Below are 20,375 nucleotides of genomic sequence, written 5' to 3'. Positions count from 1 at the left end.
GTGTGACGGAGAATCTATTTATCTTGAATGGGTGATTAAGGAGTTATGTCTCCATGATTAGAAACAATGTACTGCTGGCAAGCGTTGTCATACCATCAAGTTGGGCGCACTTGTAAAATTATAAGTCTAGCATAGTACACTACTACATGGATAAAACTTTACTGTCTTGATATTTTTCTTCTCTATTATTATGTCTTCCATAGTTGAAGTGACCTCCTGATATTTACAGCGTTGGTGTGCTCCTGTTGAATGTTAACGGATTTTGGAATACAGATAGATAACTGCCAACTATTAGAGTTGGCTATTCTGATTAGCTATAAGATAGCATCTATATAGTTGCCACTCCTCCTATCACTATGGCATGAAACGGAATTCCGACAAAGGATATAATAACGAGGAGCCAGAAGCCTTTACCGTTAATGGCTAGCGTCCAGAACTGATTGCCCCACACCATTGGATTGGAGGCCTTGCTTACTTATTATTTACGAGGGTTTATCGCAAGATTGTGGCTTAGAATAAGCATAAATTGAATCAGCTGCCTGCCAAGGTTTAGGCTGTAATCTAACAACCAATGCATGTACCCTGTCAGATAAGACTCAGCCTGTTTGTCAAGTGCAAAATACATGAAATCACAAACACTAAATTGACTCCCCTGTTCTGGAGGCCTTTTTCCCGAATATTTATGTGAAGATAAAGAGGTGCTGCAGCAGCTATTAAAGAAGAAACATGTCATTTTCTTTTTAACCGCAACAGTAATAAATTCAACTAAACATGTATACCTCTGTCATCACCCTTCTCACTGCTTTCAGCGCTTATGCCGCTGCTCAAACCCCAACTCCAACAACAGCACCAACTCTCACTATTTCACGCCCATCTCTCACGACCCCATCATGTTGGGCTCTCATCGACTCCTTGTCAATGACGGGCGCCCCTGGACCCCCCATGGACATGACCGAACTAGGCGTATCTTTTGCCCTCGGAAGTCTCTACAACACCCAAGACCCTTGCAAACTACCTGTCATTACCGGATCGTCAGCCGAGGAATTCTCGGAATGGGCTTCTGAATGGACGAGCTGGCAGGCAGAACATGTCTCTGAATATCGCGTAGTATGGGAGGCGTGCAGTGATGACCCTGCTATCACTGATCTTGTGCCAGTTGGACCGGATGCATGCAGCACTCTGAAAGCCAAAATCACTGGGACTTCTTCTGTAAATGAGGATCAAGACGAAGGCGGAGAGGAGGAAGAGGAGAGGAAAGATGATAAGCCGGAAGCTGTGGATGCTTCCGCGGGTTCTCGTGTGACAGGTTCCCTCGTTGCTGCCTTGATCGCTGGTGTTGTACTGATTGTAGGAGTATGGTGAGCAGTTTTGGGCGATTTTATGGACCCTATGCTGAGTGGCAAGTAACACTTAACAGATTTGAAACAGATGGGAAGCATTTATATAGTTTTATTGCGTATATAGTTACACTACAACTTGGTCTACGTAGTGCCTCCAAGCAACTGGTAATTCATTAAATGCTTTAGCAAATTAACTATTATCCTCTGAGGAACCTTTCTGACTATTGTTAGGATATATGGTTCTGTGGTTAATATTATAACATTATATAGAGTGTCTGGAGGTTTAGTAGCCTGATTGTGTGGTGATAATTCAGGCTCTTGCTAGTTAGGTATAGGCAGGTAATTGAGTTGCAGTGTCGTTATCATGTTAGCGATATGTCAGAATGCAGATAAATGCTAACCGTTATGTTCTCAGTAAGTATGCATAATTGGAAGTATTGCTCCGTCTCACTTAATTATAAGAATAGTTTTAATAATTAGAATTTCAGCATCTACCTACCGCACAAATCACAGACCTCCATACACTTAATACACATCCCTTGACCCTTACCCAACACACCATTCAACTAAGTCCTTGACTATACTACAATACTGCAATACTGCATAAGTATGGCTCTAAGAAAACATGGCATCAAAAGTAGCAACAGCCTTAGCATGCGCAGCTTGAGTCAAACAATCGATAACACTGGCCCGTGGTCGAAAAACTCGACAATTGTATTCTGGATTGATTCTCACGTCAGCATCACTCCTTCCTAACAGCTACGGCTCAAGGCTGTATAACATTAATACATACCTCCAGTAATTCCATTCTTGTCCTCTGAATGAAACATAATACGGCGCGAATCCGACCAGGCAACCAATTTGATTCTGTATAGCTGCATTGTCCACAGTTTAGTAATCTCCTCTTCTTAGCTGTGGCTAGTGCGGACATACCTTGAAGTATGGGTGGTCAATGTCAGGGAAGCGGAGTACGCCAATATCAATCAAGGTCTGTTCATGGTGCTCCTCCTTGGCGAAGAAGCTTTCAAAGCTATCGACTGTTGCCCCGGTTTGAGCAACTATCTTCGCCAAGACATTGATATCAATCTTGGTGCTGTTGAGAACATCAGGATCAGACACTAAGCGATTAAACCAAGTTTGAACCTATTTCAATTATTAGTTATGCCCTATTGTTAAAGGTAATACAGAGGATGTAAGAAAGGGGATAAGAAGGAAAGATAGAAAATGAGAATTGTAAATCTTACCTCCCTAACAATGCTTGCATCAGGCCCGCCATCAAACTTGAAATCATTCAAGCTATTCCTCACAAGTGTATCAGAACGTGCAATACCTTCGCCATCGGGCATAGCTATTTCATTCTGCATCATAGTCCTCACAACAGCATCCCAGCTCTTGTCATTCTGGCGGGCGAGAGTCATCATTGTTGCAGCAACCATAATCTTAAGTCGATCATCGATTGCCCTCATAGATTCTTTGAGATCCTGTCCATCTTTGCCAAAAGACGGCGCGAGATCTGTATGCAGATAGTCATCTGACTTTGAGTCCCGAACATTGATCTTGATAATAGGTCAACAAAATTATAAAATAGCTTCGGATAGGTTTTGCTTACCTGACTAAAGTCAAAGTTCTGGACAATCTTCCCAATGTCGGTCTTCTGGCCAAAGACATTGGTCAAGAGTGAAGCAGCATTTGCAGCCATAATGATAGTAATGGTAAAGATTGCCTGAAGAATATAACTTTAAGAATAAACAGACGTTATTTGAAATACAGAGTAGAGCGATAAGAAACCTAAGGAGTGAGTAACAGCAAGAAGCGATATAATTATACTATTTTCAGCCTATTTCCATTGGTATCTCAGATACAGTTCTACCATAAGGCTTACTTCTCATGTCAGTATGTCCTTTCCATGTCTTAGTACAGCCAGCCCAGTCAACCAATAAAGCAGCCATACCAGCCTAGTTATTCGATCAAGCAGCTCCATCCCACTTTAAAGTAGGTATGTACATTCTAACTTGGCTACTTAGCAGGAACTTCAGTCAGCCACAGTCGGTAACACTTAAGCTAAGTTGGGGAAGAAGCATATACACGTGCTGGCCTCCCTGCCCCAAGGGCGGCGCGAAGTCAGCCTAAAGCGAGTGACCGCCAAGTTCAGCCAGCCACCAAGCGCCATGACCGTAGAATTCCTATACTTCCCTAGTTTACACGCATCTACAGGACGTGGTGTGGTAGGTCAAAAACGGCATGCATACACCTCTTCGGGTCTAAGGGCGGTTTTGCAATCTTGAGAGTTAACATTTGATAGAAGGGAAGGATAGTCTATTGTGTCTGAAAGGGAAGAACGCCAATGGGTTATTTTTACCCAGAGGCCTAGATCTATCTCAACGAGTGGCGAGAAGTCAATAGCTTCAAATCAACCAACTAATAATCGTCACTGGGTCGGATCCTGATCTGGTAAAACGCTTGCACTATCGACAATAGTGTACCACTAGTGTGATCTAGCCTTTTCTAGCACATTGACTAAATAGTAGTGGCAGCGGGTAGGAATCCTTACTGGTTCTTTCATTAACCGAAATTCCTTGCACAAGCGAATTCTCGCGTTCATTTTGGGTACGAATAGGCAAGTTGCATTGCTCGGTCATATGACACTTTTGATAAGCAGATCGTCGATTTTGTGGTCTTCCGCCTTGTGCTTAAGCGGTATAGCTGGCACAGGCGCGCGTCATCCTCAGTCAGATCAGATGCATACAATAGTCTAAGGGCTAAGAGGACTGGAACTTTAACTACAAATGAGAATCAAGATGCAGATACGGAGAAAGAGAAGGAAATGGAACACGATAAGCTGGATGCTGATACGTTCCCCCGGATTCTCATGTTATATCAGGGGTTTCAATTATGGCTTTGATGGCTGGTAGTGCACTGGTTGTAGGATTATTGTGAGCAATTTCGGACGACATTACAGATTACATAGAGTCGTAATAATATTTCACCACACCTAGAACGGCTGGGACCAATGGAATATTTGAATTGGAGACATTTAAATTGCATTGTTTACCTCTCCGCACTGAGTAACTATTAATTCATCAGAAGCTTCAGCGAATCCACTATGCAGGTTTCCAGATCCAGATACTCGAGACCTAGAACGTCCTTCGATGGTGCTGTGTCAACTTCCCAAAGATCGGCAGGTGTATCATCCACCAGAGTCTTTGGAATTTTATCCTTGAGATGAGGATAATGATCTGCCGCCACCTGTGCAATCTGAGCATTACTCATTCTACCTTGCATCAAGAAAAACCTCCTTCCTCCAGCATCCAAATTTTCCAAAGCTCGAACGTGAGCGAGAGCAACATCTCTAACGTCAACCCAGTACCACGAGGCTGTTGGAGGCAATTTATTTTTCCATTTTCCCTGGCATAGATCTCTCAAACGTTCATTTGAAGTATTGATCGAGTCCATGGACGCGAGCCACGGTGTTGGTGGTCCGAGAATCAGAGGTGGGTTCATAGTGGTGAGAGAAAATCCAGGCTTCTTGGCTTGCACAAAGTCCCAGGCGGCTCGCTCGGCAAATGCCTTGCTAGCTCTGTAGGCTTGTACGCCATCCTCATATGCTTCTTCCAGAGTTATCGGGTTGAAGTGATGCTCTCGATACATCTTCTCGGGGTGTTTAATGTTGACCACTGCTGAGAACGATGATGTGATGACAACGCGCTGGACTGTTGGGGCGTAATCACTGACTGCCTTGAGGATATTCAAAGTGCCGTTCACTGCAGGGTCAATAAGATCCTTCTGGATATCCACTGGCTTGTAGTGAAATGGGCTGGCTACGTGCAGCACTGAATCAAATTCGGCGGTCTTTACAGCCTCGTCGAAAGCATTCTCACGGGCAATGTCCTCGACAATAGCATATGAGAGTTGCGACTTGGCTGCAGGAAAGGCAGCGAGAATATCCTGCCCTTTCTTCTCCGATCGCACAGTTGTAACGACCTCATAGCTTAGTTATGTCAGTAAACTCAGTACTGAGATGGGCATTGAACTCACCCTTCCTGGAGGAGAAGGTCAAGACAATGAGATCCAACAAACCCACTGCCGCCTGTAAGTAGAACCTTTTTTCCAGACATAGTGAAATAAGTCGCATGTTTCTACCGCGATAACGAATTTAATAACTGGTTCAATCCCACGACAACTATTTATTTTGTGTTGTTGATATAACCCTAATGCGGAATTGGTGGACAGGCGGAATGCAGTTCTGGGTGGAGCTCTGTAGATATCGGAACAGGCTTCCGGGTCGGAACACAGTTAGAATATAGTCACAATCCGTTCCTGCGTCTGGTCTAGCGTAATATTACAGCTACGAATTGTTATCACATGTGTCCCGATATACACCAATTTCTAAACCGCACCAATATCGCCTCAAGGGGCCGCATTATAATAGACTCGGACAACATGGACTTGATGTAGACAGAAGACGAATGACCTAGTATAATGGCTCTTTAATAAAATTGTAGAGACATAAACGGTAGCCAGATTAGGCCTAAATTTAAATCTCTATTTAGTTCTCTACTATTAGCCTCTTAAAGCTTTAGTTAAATTTCTCTTGCTTTTCCACTACTAAAAGTTAGCCTTCACAAATGAAACAGTACTAGTAATTGTACTCACAAAGTCTGTCAAGTGTATTGCTGACTTGAGTAGCCAAGCGCCAGTGATAGTCGAATGGGCTGAAGAACAACTCGATAAGCTAAAAGACATCACGTCAGTGCCAGAATTACGAAAGAGTTATCAGATCCACTTACGCTGATATTTTCAGCCTCGTTGAGTGCCTCTTTGCCAAGTATACTCTCAAGTGCTAAAGCTCCCAATACCAGTGTCAGGTCTGGCCCCGAAGAAGCTAAGCAGCTGCTGGTGATCCCAGTTGGAGTTGATGCCATTGTAGCTTAGCTCAGCGCCACGAATGGCTCTTTCAATTGAGTAGCCGTTGTTGTTTACAAGAAGGATGATGGGCTTGAAACCAAAGCGAATACATGTTCCGATGTCCTGGACGGATATCTGTAAAGAACCATCACCGACAATGAGAATTACGCGACTAGGGTGCTTCATCTCACGGGTGGCAACACAAGCTCCAAGGTACGCCTCGACCGAGAACCCAATGGCCGACCAGAATGTTGATGTAATAGCCCTGGACCGTGGGGGAAACGTGGCATCAAACATTCCAAATTGACCTGTTCCACAGTCGGTGATGATAATGTCATCTGGTTATAGAAACTTGCCAATCCTCTGCCAGACAAAGTCCTGTATCAGCTGCCCTGAAAAGTCAGATCGTAGTTGAGAAGGCTGCCGTCGTCAGTGAAATGACCAAGATATTACAGGGGAGACTAAAATTAACCCTAATAGCTGGAAGATTAAAGTGGCCTGCTTTGGCCTTCAGATTCTTGACAAGTCGACGCAAAACAGGGAGAAAGTGGATGTTGGGGAACTCTTCGCCAAGTATAACACATTTGTCATGTTCAAGAAGGATGGCCTTTTTCTCCGGAATCTTGCGTGTAAATCCACCAGTATCGGAGTCAGTTTGCAAAGTGCCAGTGTTGATGATCAGGTCAGAGGTCTCAAGGGCTTCCTGTACACCAGAGAACGACACGACGTTATATTAATATAAAAGACCAACCATGGAACCGAGGGAGATTACTGTACCGTTTACACTGTAAACACCCATGCAGTAGGGTATATTTTCATTGATTATTCCCTTAGACAATGGGCATGAGAAGGTTGGGAATTGAGGTAGATCAGCCAGCTCGTGGACAAGCTCCCTTCCGCTGTGACGGATTGTAAGAGCATCAACAGGGATTGATGGGTTCATAGCACGACTAATAGCATTAAGCACCATGCCGAGAATCTTAGACTCGATTTCTTCATCGTTCTTGATTTCCAAATCCAACGGTTTGTCGAGAGCCGAGAGAGGAACTGAGATTGAGGGGACATCCATAGGAATAAAAATGTATAGTGGCAGGCGGCTCTTGACACAATCCTCAGTTACTCGGTCAATATCAGCAGTCGATTTTTCCTCATTGACTAGAAATGTATGTGAGTTTCTGATGGGAGCACTCATTTGCATATAGATGGTGTGATCCATGTTTGGCTCAAATGTATGATGAATCAGCGGTCGTTGTTTCTGGACTATTTAGGTCAGTAGAGTCCGCAATGTCTCAGCTACAACAAGCATACCTTGTCGACTAGTCATGCCAACAATGTGAATCATCCCGGCACGCACAGCGTAAGCTCCAGCAACTCCGTTCATGGCTGACAGCTCGCCCACTTCGTACGTGGTGAGGAGGACACCTGGAAGCTCTCTGACGCGAGCATATCCATCCGTTCCGTATGCAGCATTGAGTTCATTGCAGCAGCCGAGCCACTCCAGTTCGGGAACAGCATAGACATGATCAAGAATCGTGACTATGATATAAAGTTAGTCTTGAATACATACATATTACCATTGTCTGAGCTCATACGGTTGAAATCGCCAGGTACGCCAAAAATATGTCGGATACCAAGCGAGGCAATGCGACGGAATAGATATTCGCAAACGGGAATTTGCGACTTGGTCATGATTGTGGTAGCTGGACTTTTTGACACCACAGACTTTCAATGGAATAATGGTTACCTTGAACACTTTTGTCCTCGCCTAATTTATTGCATACAGTATTCAAGGCGGAATTAGACGTCGCTTCAATCGTGAGGCTCCACATCAGAGACTCCACAGAAGGCGAATGTGTCTGTTTCCGCTGGTTATATTCCAGTGCGAATTCCGCCATTCCGCTTTTCCATAGTTCCGCCATTCGCGGTTTTAGTACTGACTCACTCAAACAAAAAGAAGAAAATTGATCACTACGCCCTGGAAACACTTTAACACCTTGGTATAAGCACTTCTAAAGTATAGATTAAAGACTTGCAACTATTATAAACCAGCATCTTTACAGCCGCTGCTTGTTAAAATGCCCACTCTCGAGGATACCACTTCCAAGGACTCTACGCCATCGTGGTTGAACGCAGTACCAAAAATTGTCGCCGATGAGATATTCTCCTTGGCAGCAGACTATCGCCTCGACCCAAACCCGCAAAAGGTCGATCTGCTAATCGGGGCCTACCGTTCCGATGATTGGAACCCATGCCCATTACCTTCGGTACTGGAAGCAGAACGTCGTATCCTATCTCAAAACGACTTGGGGAAGCATGAGTATCTCCCTATCGAGGGAGATGCCACTTATCTCAGACTGGCTCAAAAGCTTCTATTCGCCCAAGATGACCAGTCTGAGCTATTGCAGCGAATAGTCTCAGTCCAATCTATCTCTGGATCTGGAGCCATCCACATTGGTGCTGCTTTTCTGTCCCGTTTCCTCAAACCGAGATGTGTATGGGTCTCTGATCCTACTTGGGGTCCTCATATTCTGATGTTTGAAAGAATGGGCGTGGAATGCAAGAAATATCCATACTACGATTCAGCAACACGACTCCTCAATTTCCAAGGACTGATCGACACTCTCGAATCTCAGGGCCAAACTGGAGATATTATCATGCTCCAAGTCTGTGCTCATAATCCAACTGGCCTCGATCTGAGTGAAGAACAGTGGAAGGTTGTTGCTGAGATTTGTCAACGCAAAGGCATCTTCCCATTCTTTGATAATGCATATCAAGGCTTTGCCACAGGAGACCCAGAAAAAGACGCTTGGCCGCTTCGATACTTTGCCAGTCTAGAACGCCCTCTGACTTTCTGTGTGGCACAGTCCTTCTCTAAGAACTTTGGACTCTACGGACAGAGAACAGGAGCTTTCCATTTTATCAACAACAGCAGGGGTACCACCATCCAGTCCAACATCCTTCAGCAGCTTCGTTTCATTATTCGAACCGAATACTCAACTCCACCTCGAACAGGCTGTAACATTGTGAAAACCATCCTTGGCGACCCAGAGCTTAAGTCCCAATGGCTCAGTGATGTTTCTTCCATGAGCAAAAGACTGGGACAGGTCCGCTCAGCACTTCATGGTGGCCTGAGCGCCCTCGCAGAAAGCGGTGACTTTGACCATATCATGAAACAGGTAATGAAGCACGAACTTTGTCTGGTTTGCCATTCGATAAGCTAATCGTTTCGCAGAGTGGCATGTTTTCATATACAGGTCTCAACCCCCAGCAGGTGCTTCGTTTAAGGAAAGAGTACCATATTTACCTCTCATCATCGGGCAGAATATCAATGGCGGGATGTAAGTAACCTGGCTCCTCTGTTGAAGGTACAAGTACTAACTGTAATAGTAAACGTTAAAAATATTAATTATATAGTAAATGCAATTACAGAAGTAAGAGGGGGTCTACAAGGGGGTATTATAGAAAGTTTAAAAAAAGAACCTTAATATATCTAACTTTATAAGAAATCGCTAGCTACCAGCAAGCAGCTTACTGTATGCGGAATGCTGGGACTATAGTTTACATTGGCGTCAATCGGCAAAAATCCCCCTCCCTCGCCGCTGAACGTGGCCCGCCGAGGCAAGTCATTGGCTTTTTATCAACCCAACTATGGGAGAACTAATGACCTTCCAGGCCTTAGGTTTATCGAAAGTGCTGTTGAGTGCAAGAGCCGTTTCAACTTGCAGCTCAGGGCGAAGTAAAGCCGCTAATTACAGTTGCTCCATTTGATCAGAGTAACATAATGGCAAGGAAACTGGAGAAAGGCCACGAGAAGGGTTGAATCGTTATAGAAATGCAACAGTAGACATCAGAATACATGCAGAACTAGTCTGGTGACGAAGGATGCTTTTATCTCGCCTATCGCCCTATCTCAGCAGATACGGGACCGTAACTAGTTAGTGTGCCCCGCTCTTAGTCATCCAATTCCGATTGATCTCTTAAGATCAAAAGTCACCGGAATTGTCTTCCATTTCCGCTTCCGCTGTTTTTATCGTACCAGTTCACAAAAACATTGCCAAATTTCACCATGTCGGCCGTTCAGACCCCACCCAACCGGCAAACGAGGTCAGTAGTAAGAGGCAATGATGATGAGACTTCAGGGGAGATCACAGGTGATGGGACAGCCAGCAACGACAATAACAATGATGGAGATAATCAAGTCGATGCAACCCAGGTCCAGACCTCTTCACAGGCCAAGAACAACACGTCAGGGGGATCACAGCCTCAACGCCCACAAAAGCCCAGGTCCAAACGGGGCAAGTACATCTCTAAGGCTTGGTAAGACTATTCCGGTGGCTCGGTTATCATCAGTGGTCGTCTTGATTAACCTGTGATTGAAGCAATGAATGTAAGAGACGTAAAAGCAAATGCAATGGACAGAATCCATGCGCGCGATGTGTCCAGCATTCCATCAACTGTAAGTACCTTGCAAAGATGAATACTGCACAATATCTGACATGAGTACAGGCATTTATGCTCCCTTCACTTCGACAAACCAGTCAGATTCGTATGCTTTCATCCTCATCCGTAGCCGCGCATATCATGTTTCGGAAGCTGACGAATCAGATCCACCGAGGTTATTAAATCACTAAGTCAGCAGGTAACTCAGCTCCAAGACAACCTTCATGAGCTGCGAAAAGACCGCCATACCAGCGTTGTAACAGCCGAAAGCCCTGGACAAGGGCCAGAGTCCGCGCCACAGGCCTCCTTGGGGCGACCCCTTTCTCTGTCAACAACCGCCCAGGATGATACATCTGATCTTACGATACATGCACATACAGTACCTCCAACAATCGCGCCATCGTCGGCTAGTCAGTCACGCCAGCCCGCTGTCAACTACACCTTCAACCTGGAGCTCGCCAGACAGCATCTCCGTGTCCAAGGCTCGAGAGCTGGGGACTCTGAGTCTTCTGACCCTGCCAATATATCCGAACCACTACTTGATGGACCCCTAATAGCGCCCGACTCATGGAATTTCACCAAGTCAACCATAGATCCGCTGTGGTTCATCGACAAGCAGGAAGCGCTACGGTTATGTCACGTTTACGAAGAAGAAGTCGGAAACTCGTATCCTTTCCTGACACTATCAAGTCTGGTCGACAGCGCACATAAGCTGTATGACGCCATGGAAGCTGGTTCTCGATCTGGGTTCGCGTTTGCTTCACTTCCTGGACCACCACTTATTACCGCTGACGAGATTGACATCTTACGACTTGCTCTTTCATCGGCACTGACTATTGAAACAAGTGGTTCAAGTGGACTTGGCAATGCCTTATTTGCCAAGGCACAAGAAAGGATCTCAAGTAAGATTTGGGAGTCTCCGTCGCTTGAGTCAATACAACTCTTTACATTGATGGGAGGTCAACCTACCGTTCTTTTCTCACAATACTGACTGTCGTCTAGGCCAACCATTCCTTTCTCTCCGGTGACGATCTCCAAGCATGGAGGCTGATCGGAATTCCTGCACGCTCCTGTCTTGAACTTGGGCTACATCAAGCAGCCACGTATACTACCATGTTCAAAGAGCCATTCGAAAGGAAACTGGCTGTTAGGATCTTCTGGAGTGTGCATACACTAGACAGGCGATGGAGCTTTGGCGCTGGTCTTCCGTTTATAATCCAAAGCAATGACATCGATTCAAACGTCCCGTGGCCAGTAAGTCCCACCCGAGATCAAATCACACTGGAAAATGCTAGCTCCTTTTACTAACTGTCTCAGGATGATGAGGTCCCCTATCTTCACGCCATGGTTGCGTATAATCGGATTGGCGCCAAAGTTTGGGCGACACTCTACAACGCGGGTAGCACAGTATCCAACGTCCCCAGAGACGAGATTGAGTTCCTCCATTACAGCGTCGAACGTTGGTATAAGGAGATACCCGCGACACTTAAACTCCCTGAAGATGGAGCGCCTGCTCTTGGTCGAGGTCACCATCGCTTACAGATCCTTCTGTATTTGAGAGCTTGTCAGATGAAGATCCTTCTCCACCAGTCCGCGCTGCATGCTGTTCCTCGACCCGCAAGGGATACCTCGCAAGTCAAAATGCTAGTCAGCATCGCAAAGGACATGATTCAGAAGCTTCACCATCTTAACCAAACTACCGATATCTACCAAACACAGCAAGTTTGCTTTAATCACTTTCTGATATCTGCTCTTGGTGTTATCTTCTTGGCCGTTGCTCTCGAGCCTGCTGTGTATCGAGACATCGTACGACAAGAGTTCAATACAGCTCTCGATCTGGTCCGGGGCTTCAGCAAGAGGTCATATGTCTCAAGGCGTCTGTGGAAGATGATACGCGGTTTACAACAAGCAGGCGTTCGGCTCGGCATTTCCGCACCAAATCAAGAGGGACGTATCGCTCAAGCTACGCCCCAGCCCAATCCTCGTCACACAGGCCGTATGCCCAGTCCTTTAATACTCGCTACCCCGAATACGTCAAGGGCGTCACCTCAGGCCAGTGAGGCCTGGCTCAATAACGGCATCATGCCTGATAGAGCTGGTGGTTTTGGCACCCTCGACGGGATGGAGATGACTCTCAGCCTTGATGATTTTCTTACTGCTGCTGAGAATGACCATGGTCTATGGGGCGCTTCGCTTAGTCCTGGGACAAGCGATCCATTGGTGCAAGGTACTTTGAACCCTATAGACCTTGCAAAACTGGATTTTAGCCAGATGCTAGATAACTTCCTGTGAAATGCGATTGCAAGTTTATTTCTGGCTCCTAGTTGGTAAGCACCAATGTGTAGAGCAAGTTTGTCCATTGCCGGCCTTAGCTTCAAGGTCTTTGAAAGCGTGCCTTGCGAACGATTGAGACCACAACTTGGTAACAGCTAAAATGAAACTCTATTTGCCAGAGGGCATTGCTCATTGCTGGCCGGATGATATTTATCCCTCCTCTGCCTGCATCTCCTTATTTCAACCTGCTTGGTAAGCGGCTAAAACTATTATACTATCTTCCGATACTGTCCATTTTGGGGATTTAACCTACTTACTACAACACCTAATTAAACTTTATATCTCGGCGTTTTCGGTACCCTACTTTTAACTACCTCCAATTGGTGGGTTTAATTTATCCATTTATCGAAAAGCTTAAACATTACAGTAAATACTATATATATACACAATCAGAGTTCGTGAAGCCTGCCCTGACTGGGCTGGGCTCTATAGCAGGTTTTGCCTGCATCTTACATGCTCCCCTTGTCTGCCCTGATCCATAATAATCCCATGTAAGGATTAGTTTTATTCTTTTAGGCTTGATGCACAATTTCTAGATTTCTCTAATAATAACCAGGTTCACATTACACCGCCTTGTGACTACTTATCCACGTCCTGTTACAAATACATTGGCTGGGGCTGCCTAAAGACCAGCACAGAGTTGCACCGTGGACCACATCTCCCGCATTCGATCGGCAGAAAGCCACATTCAAAGCATAATGTTATTGTCTCTGAAACAAGTCGCCATTGCGGCATGCATCCCATTATTGGTGACAGCTTCCTATACTACCGCTGTCATTATTGAGTTTGATGGCGCTTCTCAGTTGGTAGGTGCTAGGTGATAATGAAGGACGCAGAATATGGAGCCGTATTGCTAATGCAGAGGAAGGATGCCGAGAGCTTAACGCGTGCCGCGGCGGTATCTCTTCCCAGTGTTGGCCTGGACTGCACCGTATCACGACGATACGTTTTCAACCACTGGAGTTTCCGAGGTATATCCCTGAATGTCGATTGTAACAAAGATATCATCTCTACTCAATCAATTGTTTCTACCTTGAAATCCATTGAAGGTGTAGGGAAGGTATGGCCAATCACCACAGAGAAACTACCTTCTGATAGCCTCAAGAGGAAAGGCGCCTCAGAGGCCGAATTGCGCCGGCGACGCTACGAACGGGACAACCAAATAAAAGGCCTACCTCTCAACAATAATATTAATCACAGATCAGAGGCAGACTCAGATACTTTATCTACTCATATCGATACTGGAGTTGCAAGACTACGCGCCGAGAACATCACTGGTGCAGGTATACGAGTGGCTGTTCTCGACGGGGGGTTCGATCTCACTGTGCCAGGCTTGAGCCTAACCAGCATCGATTACACCCATGATGTGACAAACGGTGGTGACAACGTACAAGACGAGTGCTGGTACCACGGTACGCACGTCCTGGGTATCATAGGTGCCAAAGGTAACGAGGTCGAGCACAATATCAGCGGCGTCGCACCTGATGCATCGTATGAGCTGTTCCGTATCCAGGCCTACGACTCTTCATCCGCCACACAAGATGCGCTCCTGGCTTCATTAATTGATGCTGCAGATAGGGGCGTCGATATAATCACTTGCTCATATGGAAGCCCCATTGCCTGGCTCGAGGGTAAGACGTGCCGCATTCAAGATCGATGACAGCGCAAGCTAACTGGATAATAGATCCCTGGACCACTGTGGCAGATAGAGTCGCGGCGAATGGCACACTTGTCTTTTTCCCGTCCGGCAATCGCGGACCAGGGATCTTCACTGGCAACAGCCCAGCCGATGGTGACTATGTTACTGCTGTTGGATCCGTCGACAACTCCGTGACTCCGTATTACTCATGGGAGGCCACGTGGTCTACTGCCAATAACAGTGCAACCGGCTCTTTTGGGATCGTGCCCAGCACACCTTTCAACTTTCCAAACAACACGAAATTGACGGTCTGGGCGCCCGACATCTCTGCCTCAGATGACTGCCTCCCGATGCCTGATAGGTCGTCTCTTCCCGATGATCTATCAAATGTCATTGTCCTTTCTAAGTACAAGCAGTGCTGGCTTGATGCATGGGGTGGATCACACATCCTTACCGAAGCATTCAATATTTCCTATGCTTTGTACTATCCAGGCAAAAGTAACACTACTATCTCTGATGGTCCCCTCTTCGCTGTTTCCGATTTCCAAAACGCCAAAGGCGTCGCTACGGTTGATTACAACACAGCCTCCATGTTACTGGCAGCAAGAAAAGAACACGGCTCCTTAGAGATCTCAACTAGTACAGTTTCTCATCTATCATACGAAGTCAACAACCTGTCAGGCTTGCTCAGCTCAAAATTTACAGGCTGGGGCCCTACCCTCCGGGCTTTGTCAATGCCTTTGTTCCTGGCCCCAGGAGGCAACATTCTAAGCACACTCCCGCAGCGGTTTGGCGGTCTAGGTGTGCTTGGTGGTAAGTATTCCGTCTATTTTCAAAACAAGAGTCAGGACTAATCCCACAATCATAGGTACCAGCATGTCTACCCCATTCGCAGCCGGTGTCGCCGCTCTTGTCAAGCAGAAGCACCCTGAATATTCAGCTGACGATATCCGGAATGTGATTGCAACAACAGCACGCCCAGTAAAGTGGAATGATGCAAAGGGTCATACACTAAACTTCTTGGCACCAACCTTCCAGCAAGGTGGTGGCCTTGTCGACGCTTGGAGCGCTGTGCATACCACCACCTTGCTAAGCACCGCTTCCTTGAGTGTCAACGACACTGCCTATCGCGCTACCAGCCTTACCTTCAGCATCAAAAACAGCGGTAAGAAGACTGCTAAGTACCGACTAAGCCATATCGGGGCTGGATCAGGCTACGTCCTGGGAGAGAGCGGCTACAACCTAACAAAAGCAGAGGCTTATCCAGTCTATGCCGATATCCATATTCACCCCACATCTCTCGAAATCAAGCCCGGGTCCTCGGCCACGGCTTCAGTGTCTATCATCAAAGAGCCCGATCTACCTGATGCTGTCACTCGCGTCTCACATTTCAGCGGTTATGTTGCCATTGAGGCCGAAGGGGCGACTAACAGACTTACGCTGCCATACACCGGGCTAGGAGCTCCCTTACTTACATTACCAGCTATCAACCGAGACACTGCCATCCTAGCAGGATATAATACCTCAAACTCCGCGACGATACCACTGACCGAGGAACGCGTCTTCAACTGCACTTTAAACACGACTGTGAATTCGCCAGTTACATTCCAAGATAACTTTTACCCTGGCGTTAGAGTTGATCTTGTTGTCCAGAGTAGAGACTTCGCGCTTAGTATTGTCGACACTGATTCTGGCAAGGAGATGTTTGTGATGACGCGCGGTTCACCTGAAGACCCCTATCTGGCTGGTTGGACATGGTACTATGATGGAACCGATGCGAATTACTTTCATTTACCAGCGGGAAGATATCACTGGCGGGCTAAGGCACTCAAGATGACGGGAGACCCCAAGAAAAAGGAAGACTATGATACTTGGGAGAGTGGAAGTTGGATTCTCAGAATAGTATCTTAGTGTAAGACCATTTGGATGGTATAATGTCTTCTATCCGGATGTGTTATTTGCAGTTGGGACTTGTGGCTGAAAGCTTAAATCAGTAGAGAGAACTTATACTCAACAGGCTTATATCAAAAGCTTTGTATAGTCCCAGATGGCTTCCAGCTCCATCACAACACCATTATACACTGTATGCCGAAAGTCATCCTCATCGAGCTCTTTAGACTCTGTACATCCTATACACCGTTCGACTACTGTCTTATAAGCCGGGTCGATCAAGGACACTCTCTGCTCCAGCATCCGATTTGCAACAGTCAGGTCCTGGATCAGGCCATCATCATCAAGACCTTTCTCATCTGGCAGCCGTAGCTTTTTAAGCGAAGAGCCAAGAATAATCTCTAGCAACAGCATGCCGAGTGCAAGCAGCGTTGGGTTGCTCGACAAAGAGTAGCCCATGGTGTCCGCGGTGCTATTGAGGCGCTTGAGTGGATACTCGGGCAACCTCCTCTGTAAGAAAGGATGTTCGTACGATAGCGTGTTTCCCCGCCTGAAGAAATGTACATTTTTTGGCGTTAGAGCCTCGGGAAGCCAGGGCGTCTTGCTCAGCTGGAGTACGCTGGAGGCGATGACCAGTGCCAGTCTGACCTTCTCCGCCAAAGATATCAATGGCCGAAGACCGCGCTTACCCCCAAGAACATCTTCAAGCGTCACGATCGACCAACCATCGCTGTTAATCACCGGCCCCAGCGGGCATACCTGGAAGTGACGGTAGTTGTATTCCTTGTCAATCAAGTGGCCGTAATAAGCAGGTCTCTCCTGATGCGCCTTTTTCAGGGTCAGACAAAGGTCTATGGGGCTTATTGTTTGCATGCCACTGCTTTCTTCAGGATATTTGATGTATGCAAAATCGGTAGCAGGCCGAGTCAAGATAGCCATGACCGTCTTCACGTTGAGCTCCGTAGCAGGTTCCATAAGACTTAAGCGAGATAGAGCCTGATTAACGCCGAAGGAGACGCGCTTCGCACTCTTCGACTTTGCAGCCAAAACACATGGCGCGGACGGATTGGTCGTTGATAAAGACATGGCCTTGATGCTGACTTCACCCCAGAACACCTTGCTCGTCGGGCCTTTGACAACTTGGAAAGAAATGGCTAGTTTGAACTGAGCATCCTGGACGATCTTTTCAACGTCGCACTCATGTCCGACTTCGATGAATCGTGTCGCCAGCTCAAGACTGACATCGTGAGAGTCGGTGCAAAGAATACTCGAGCAAAGAGCTCGATAGAAGCTCTAGAGAGGTCCCGCAAGACACTGAATACCTTGCATCGAGACTGCTTCCGGCGTCTGGGCTCAAGACCGACGCTCTGCTGCGTGAGACCCTCCAGGCTCGTGATGCCTTTAGAGATGGTCTCAAGAGCTTCTTGGTAGTCCTTTCGGTTCAAGCGGTAAAGCAGCTTCTTGAAATCGCGGGTGACTCGTTTACGGTCAATCCATTTGACCTGCATGATGTCAGTTAGTAGCTCCTTCAAGGAACAGGGTTCCTCACCGTCCCATCGGGTAATACGTCAATTCTGAGCCGCATCATCACACTTTGAAGGGCTTCTTCGACTTCCTTGAAGGCATTTTCAAATGGACCGTACGAATCCCATAGTCTCCGCCGAATTCTGTCATTGGTCCCTTTGGCTTGCTAGAGAGGTCCAAATGGATCTTGCAGCATGGGCTCAATATCTCGGAGCCTTGCCCCAGTCACGTAGAAAGTTGCTGTAGGCTTCTAGGGCTGTGACGACTAGGGGGAGCGTCCCAAGGACTATAACTGCAACCTCGAATCCTGACATTGGTCGTTTCTCATTCCCGTGTCTTTTTAAGGTTGTCGATTGAGAAAGCGGAGAGCCCTTTGAGCGGTTACTGAGGGTGACGGAGCGGCCATCTCACGGCCTGCAAATGCCCATGACAATTCCGATGATAGAGCCGCTTTCAAGCAACCCCGCACAACGCTGAGAATGCCAATGCACGCGAGTCCGGCCTGATGAGCTCCCAACTGAACTTGTTGGTCCTGACCTCATATTGAGTCTTTGTTACGCACTCGATGGCCGATCGCAACAGCACTGATCTAGGAACAGTCGGTCTCCAGGAAACATCCTTGCCCATGTCCATTCAGCACCATGGAGAACAACCAGGATCGAATGCCAATTGCGCACAATGTCCGAAATGTGCTCAAGTCCTTCCGGATGGTTGCAGCATTGTTCAATCATGAAATCGATTCTCTGGATGATGAGGCCGAGTCCAACGGCCTGCCCAAGCTGTCACTAACCTTCGATAATCAGAATATTCGCTTCAAGATGTGGGCCGGGAACTTAGCAGCTCATCAGAGTGGCCCGGTATCGCTCGATCATCGGTTGAGAGAGGCACCCCATATACAAAAGCAGGTCCTCTATCTTCTGTGCGACATATCAGAGTCCCTAGACGATGCAAGAGTCCTTATTCCGCAAAAAGAGTCCCCAAAGTGCAATGGAAACATTGAGGATAAGCCCGACTCTCTTTCCGACCGTTGGGATCCAGACAGCAAGGACGGCTTCACCGACTCGGACCTTGACGATGATGAGAACATCTCACCAAACACAAGATTATCAACGTTCTGCACCGACATTGCTGAGGCCATCAACTCTCTTTTGCGTCTCTCTCTTGCCATCGCCAACCCAGCACCACATGAGAGATTCCGAAAACACGGTGCTGGCCCCGACGAGGACATATCCTTCTACGAGGCACATGACGTCCGCTACGTCCAAGATAAGTTCCCAAAGATCAGCCAGGATCTTCCCGGTGTCCTCGGCAAGTTCATCACCCGCCGACGCCAGTTCTTCAAGTAACAAGAAGCACACCATGCCAAGTTAGCGGCAGGCCTGGATCAAATGACTCAGAAGAATACAAGTTGTACGGAGGTCGTGCCCAACACCGTGGTGTCCTCGCTTCCAGAACACCTCAAGGGATCTGGTGTGATTGAGGAGGACAATTGATCTGATGTGGCTATTGAAGGATGGAAAATGGAGAGATGAAGCCGGCTCCTCCACTGAAGGTTCCCCCACGACCACCTGAGGCAGACAGGGGGATCTTTGAATGTCCATTCTGTTACAGGATGATATCAGCAAGTACCCGAGGGGCTTGGAAGTAGGTGATATTTTGTTGTCCGTCTGCTTATCCCTAACACTGCTCACAGGCGTCACGTCTTTGGAGACCTCCGCCCGTATACCTGTCTCTTCTCAAGATGTACCGAATCAAACACGGACTTTGATCGACGACATCGGTGGCAAGTCCAAGTTTCTCAGTATCACTGGCGCACATGGTCTTGTCCATTTAACTGTGGTAGCACGTTCCCGTCTGGGGTTAAACTCAGTGACCACATTCGCCATTAGCACTTGCTAAACGCGAGCGACGAGCATCTCAGCACAGTCGTGGCTCGCGGCGAGGTATCTGTCTCAGTGATGTCACTCAAGAATGCCCTCTTTGTAGGCGAGCTATTTCGGGCTGAAAGTCATACATCAAGCATGTTGGGCGGCATCTTGAACAGTTGGCTCTGTTTGCTTTTCCTAGCATCAGAGATGAGCAGCTGGAGGATGACGCCGACAGTGGCGAGCAGAACAATGAAGCATCAAAGTTAGAAGCTATTTCAGTCGACAAGGGCAGTTTTGAGGCTTCTCTTAGAACTCATGAGTAACCAGGAACAGACGAGGTAGATGGCCAATCGGAAGTAAGCGACCAATCGAAAATAAGCGGTCTATCTGCTATGAATTTCGGACAAGATCTTGTAGGCCGCTGACGAGGTGCCA

At 47.0% G+C, this 20,375-nt stretch overlaps 9 protein-coding genes; 5 read left to right on the top strand and 4 right to left on the bottom strand.

Moving 5' to 3' along the window:
• Window positions 1–771: 771 nt before the first annotated feature.
• Window positions 772–1,362, top strand: FFUJ_14282 (uncharacterized protein; the record flags this gene model as incomplete). Its single annotated transcript, XM_023578503.1, has 1 exon — window positions 772–1,362. The coding sequence occupies one exon, from the start codon at window positions 772–774 to the stop codon at window positions 1,360–1,362; it is 591 nt and encodes a 196-aa protein (XP_023431299.1).
• Window positions 1,363–1,955: 593 nt separating this feature from the next.
• Window positions 1,956–3,039, bottom strand: FFUJ_14283 (uncharacterized protein; the record flags this gene model as incomplete). XM_023578502.1 has 5 exons in its annotated part: window positions 1,956–2,059; window positions 2,134–2,215; window positions 2,274–2,483; window positions 2,585–2,896; window positions 2,950–3,039. 5 exons carry the CDS (start codon window positions 3,037–3,039, stop codon window positions 1,956–1,958), a joined length of 798 nt encoding a protein of 265 aa, XP_023431298.1.
• Window positions 3,040–4,412: 1,373 nt separating this feature from the next.
• FFUJ_14284 (related to ketoreductase) lies at window positions 4,413–5,455 on the bottom strand (the record flags this gene model as incomplete). XM_023578501.1 has 2 exons in its annotated part: window positions 4,413–5,328; window positions 5,376–5,455. The coding sequence occupies 2 exons, from the start codon at window positions 5,453–5,455 to the stop codon at window positions 4,413–4,415; spliced, it is 996 nt and encodes a 331-aa protein (XP_023431297.1).
• Window positions 5,456–5,916: 461 nt separating this feature from the next.
• Window positions 5,917–7,934, bottom strand: FFUJ_14285 (PDC1-Pyruvate decarboxylase, isozyme 1; the record flags this gene model as incomplete). XM_023578500.1 is given in 8 exon segments in its annotated part: window positions 5,917–5,942; window positions 5,994–6,072; window positions 6,128–6,180; window positions 6,197–6,553; window positions 6,699–6,948; window positions 6,997–7,505; window positions 7,554–7,781; window positions 7,820–7,934. 8 exon segments carry the CDS (start codon window positions 7,932–7,934, stop codon window positions 5,917–5,919), a joined length of 1,617 nt encoding a protein of 538 aa, XP_023431512.1.
• A 386-nt stretch (window positions 7,935–8,320) lies between these two features.
• On the top strand, window positions 8,321–9,642 carry FFUJ_14286 (probable aspartate aminotransferase, cytoplasmic; the record flags this gene model as incomplete). XM_023578499.1 has 4 exons in its annotated part: window positions 8,321–9,421; window positions 9,478–9,516; window positions 9,567–9,583; window positions 9,633–9,642. 4 exons carry the CDS (start codon window positions 8,321–8,323, stop codon window positions 9,640–9,642), a joined length of 1,167 nt encoding a protein of 388 aa, XP_023431481.1.
• Window positions 9,643–10,311: 669 nt separating this feature from the next.
• Window positions 10,312–12,977, top strand: FFUJ_14287 (uncharacterized protein; the record flags this gene model as incomplete). XM_023578498.1 has 6 exons in its annotated part: window positions 10,312–10,562; window positions 10,625–10,701; window positions 10,752–10,791; window positions 10,851–11,655; window positions 11,688–11,939; window positions 12,003–12,977. The coding sequence occupies 6 exons, from the start codon at window positions 10,312–10,314 to the stop codon at window positions 12,975–12,977; spliced, it is 2,400 nt and encodes a 799-aa protein (XP_023431296.1).
• Window positions 12,978–13,842: 865 nt separating this feature from the next.
• On the top strand, window positions 13,843–16,569 carry FFUJ_14288 (probable subtilisin-like serine protease; the record flags this gene model as incomplete). XM_023578497.1 has 3 exons in its annotated part: window positions 13,843–14,650; window positions 14,704–15,471; window positions 15,527–16,569. 3 exons carry the CDS (start codon window positions 13,843–13,845, stop codon window positions 16,567–16,569), a joined length of 2,619 nt encoding a protein of 872 aa, XP_023431295.1.
• Window positions 16,570–16,677: 108 nt separating this feature from the next.
• On the bottom strand, window positions 16,678–18,056 carry FFUJ_14289 (uncharacterized protein; the record flags this gene model as incomplete). XM_023578496.1 has 2 exons in its annotated part: window positions 16,678–17,841; window positions 17,913–18,056. 2 exons carry the CDS (start codon window positions 18,054–18,056, stop codon window positions 16,678–16,680), a joined length of 1,308 nt encoding a protein of 435 aa, XP_023431294.1.
• Window positions 18,057–18,713: 657 nt separating this feature from the next.
• On the top strand, window positions 18,714–19,418 carry FFUJ_14290 (uncharacterized protein; the record flags this gene model as incomplete). The annotated part of the gene is made up of 1 exon (XM_023578494.1): window positions 18,714–19,418. One exon carries the CDS (start codon window positions 18,714–18,716, stop codon window positions 19,416–19,418), a length of 705 nt encoding a protein of 234 aa, XP_023431293.1.
• Window positions 19,419–20,375: the final 957 nt, after the last annotated feature.

This window comes from Fusarium fujikuroi, chromosome FFUJ_chr05, assembly GCF_900079805.1.
Source record: "Fusarium fujikuroi IMI 58289 draft genome, chromosome FFUJ_chr05".
Taxonomy (NCBI): domain Eukaryota; kingdom Fungi; phylum Ascomycota; class Sordariomycetes; order Hypocreales; family Nectriaceae; genus Fusarium; species Fusarium fujikuroi.
Note: the sequence above shows the minus strand (reverse complement) of the source record. Positions and strands in the feature narration are given on the sequence as shown.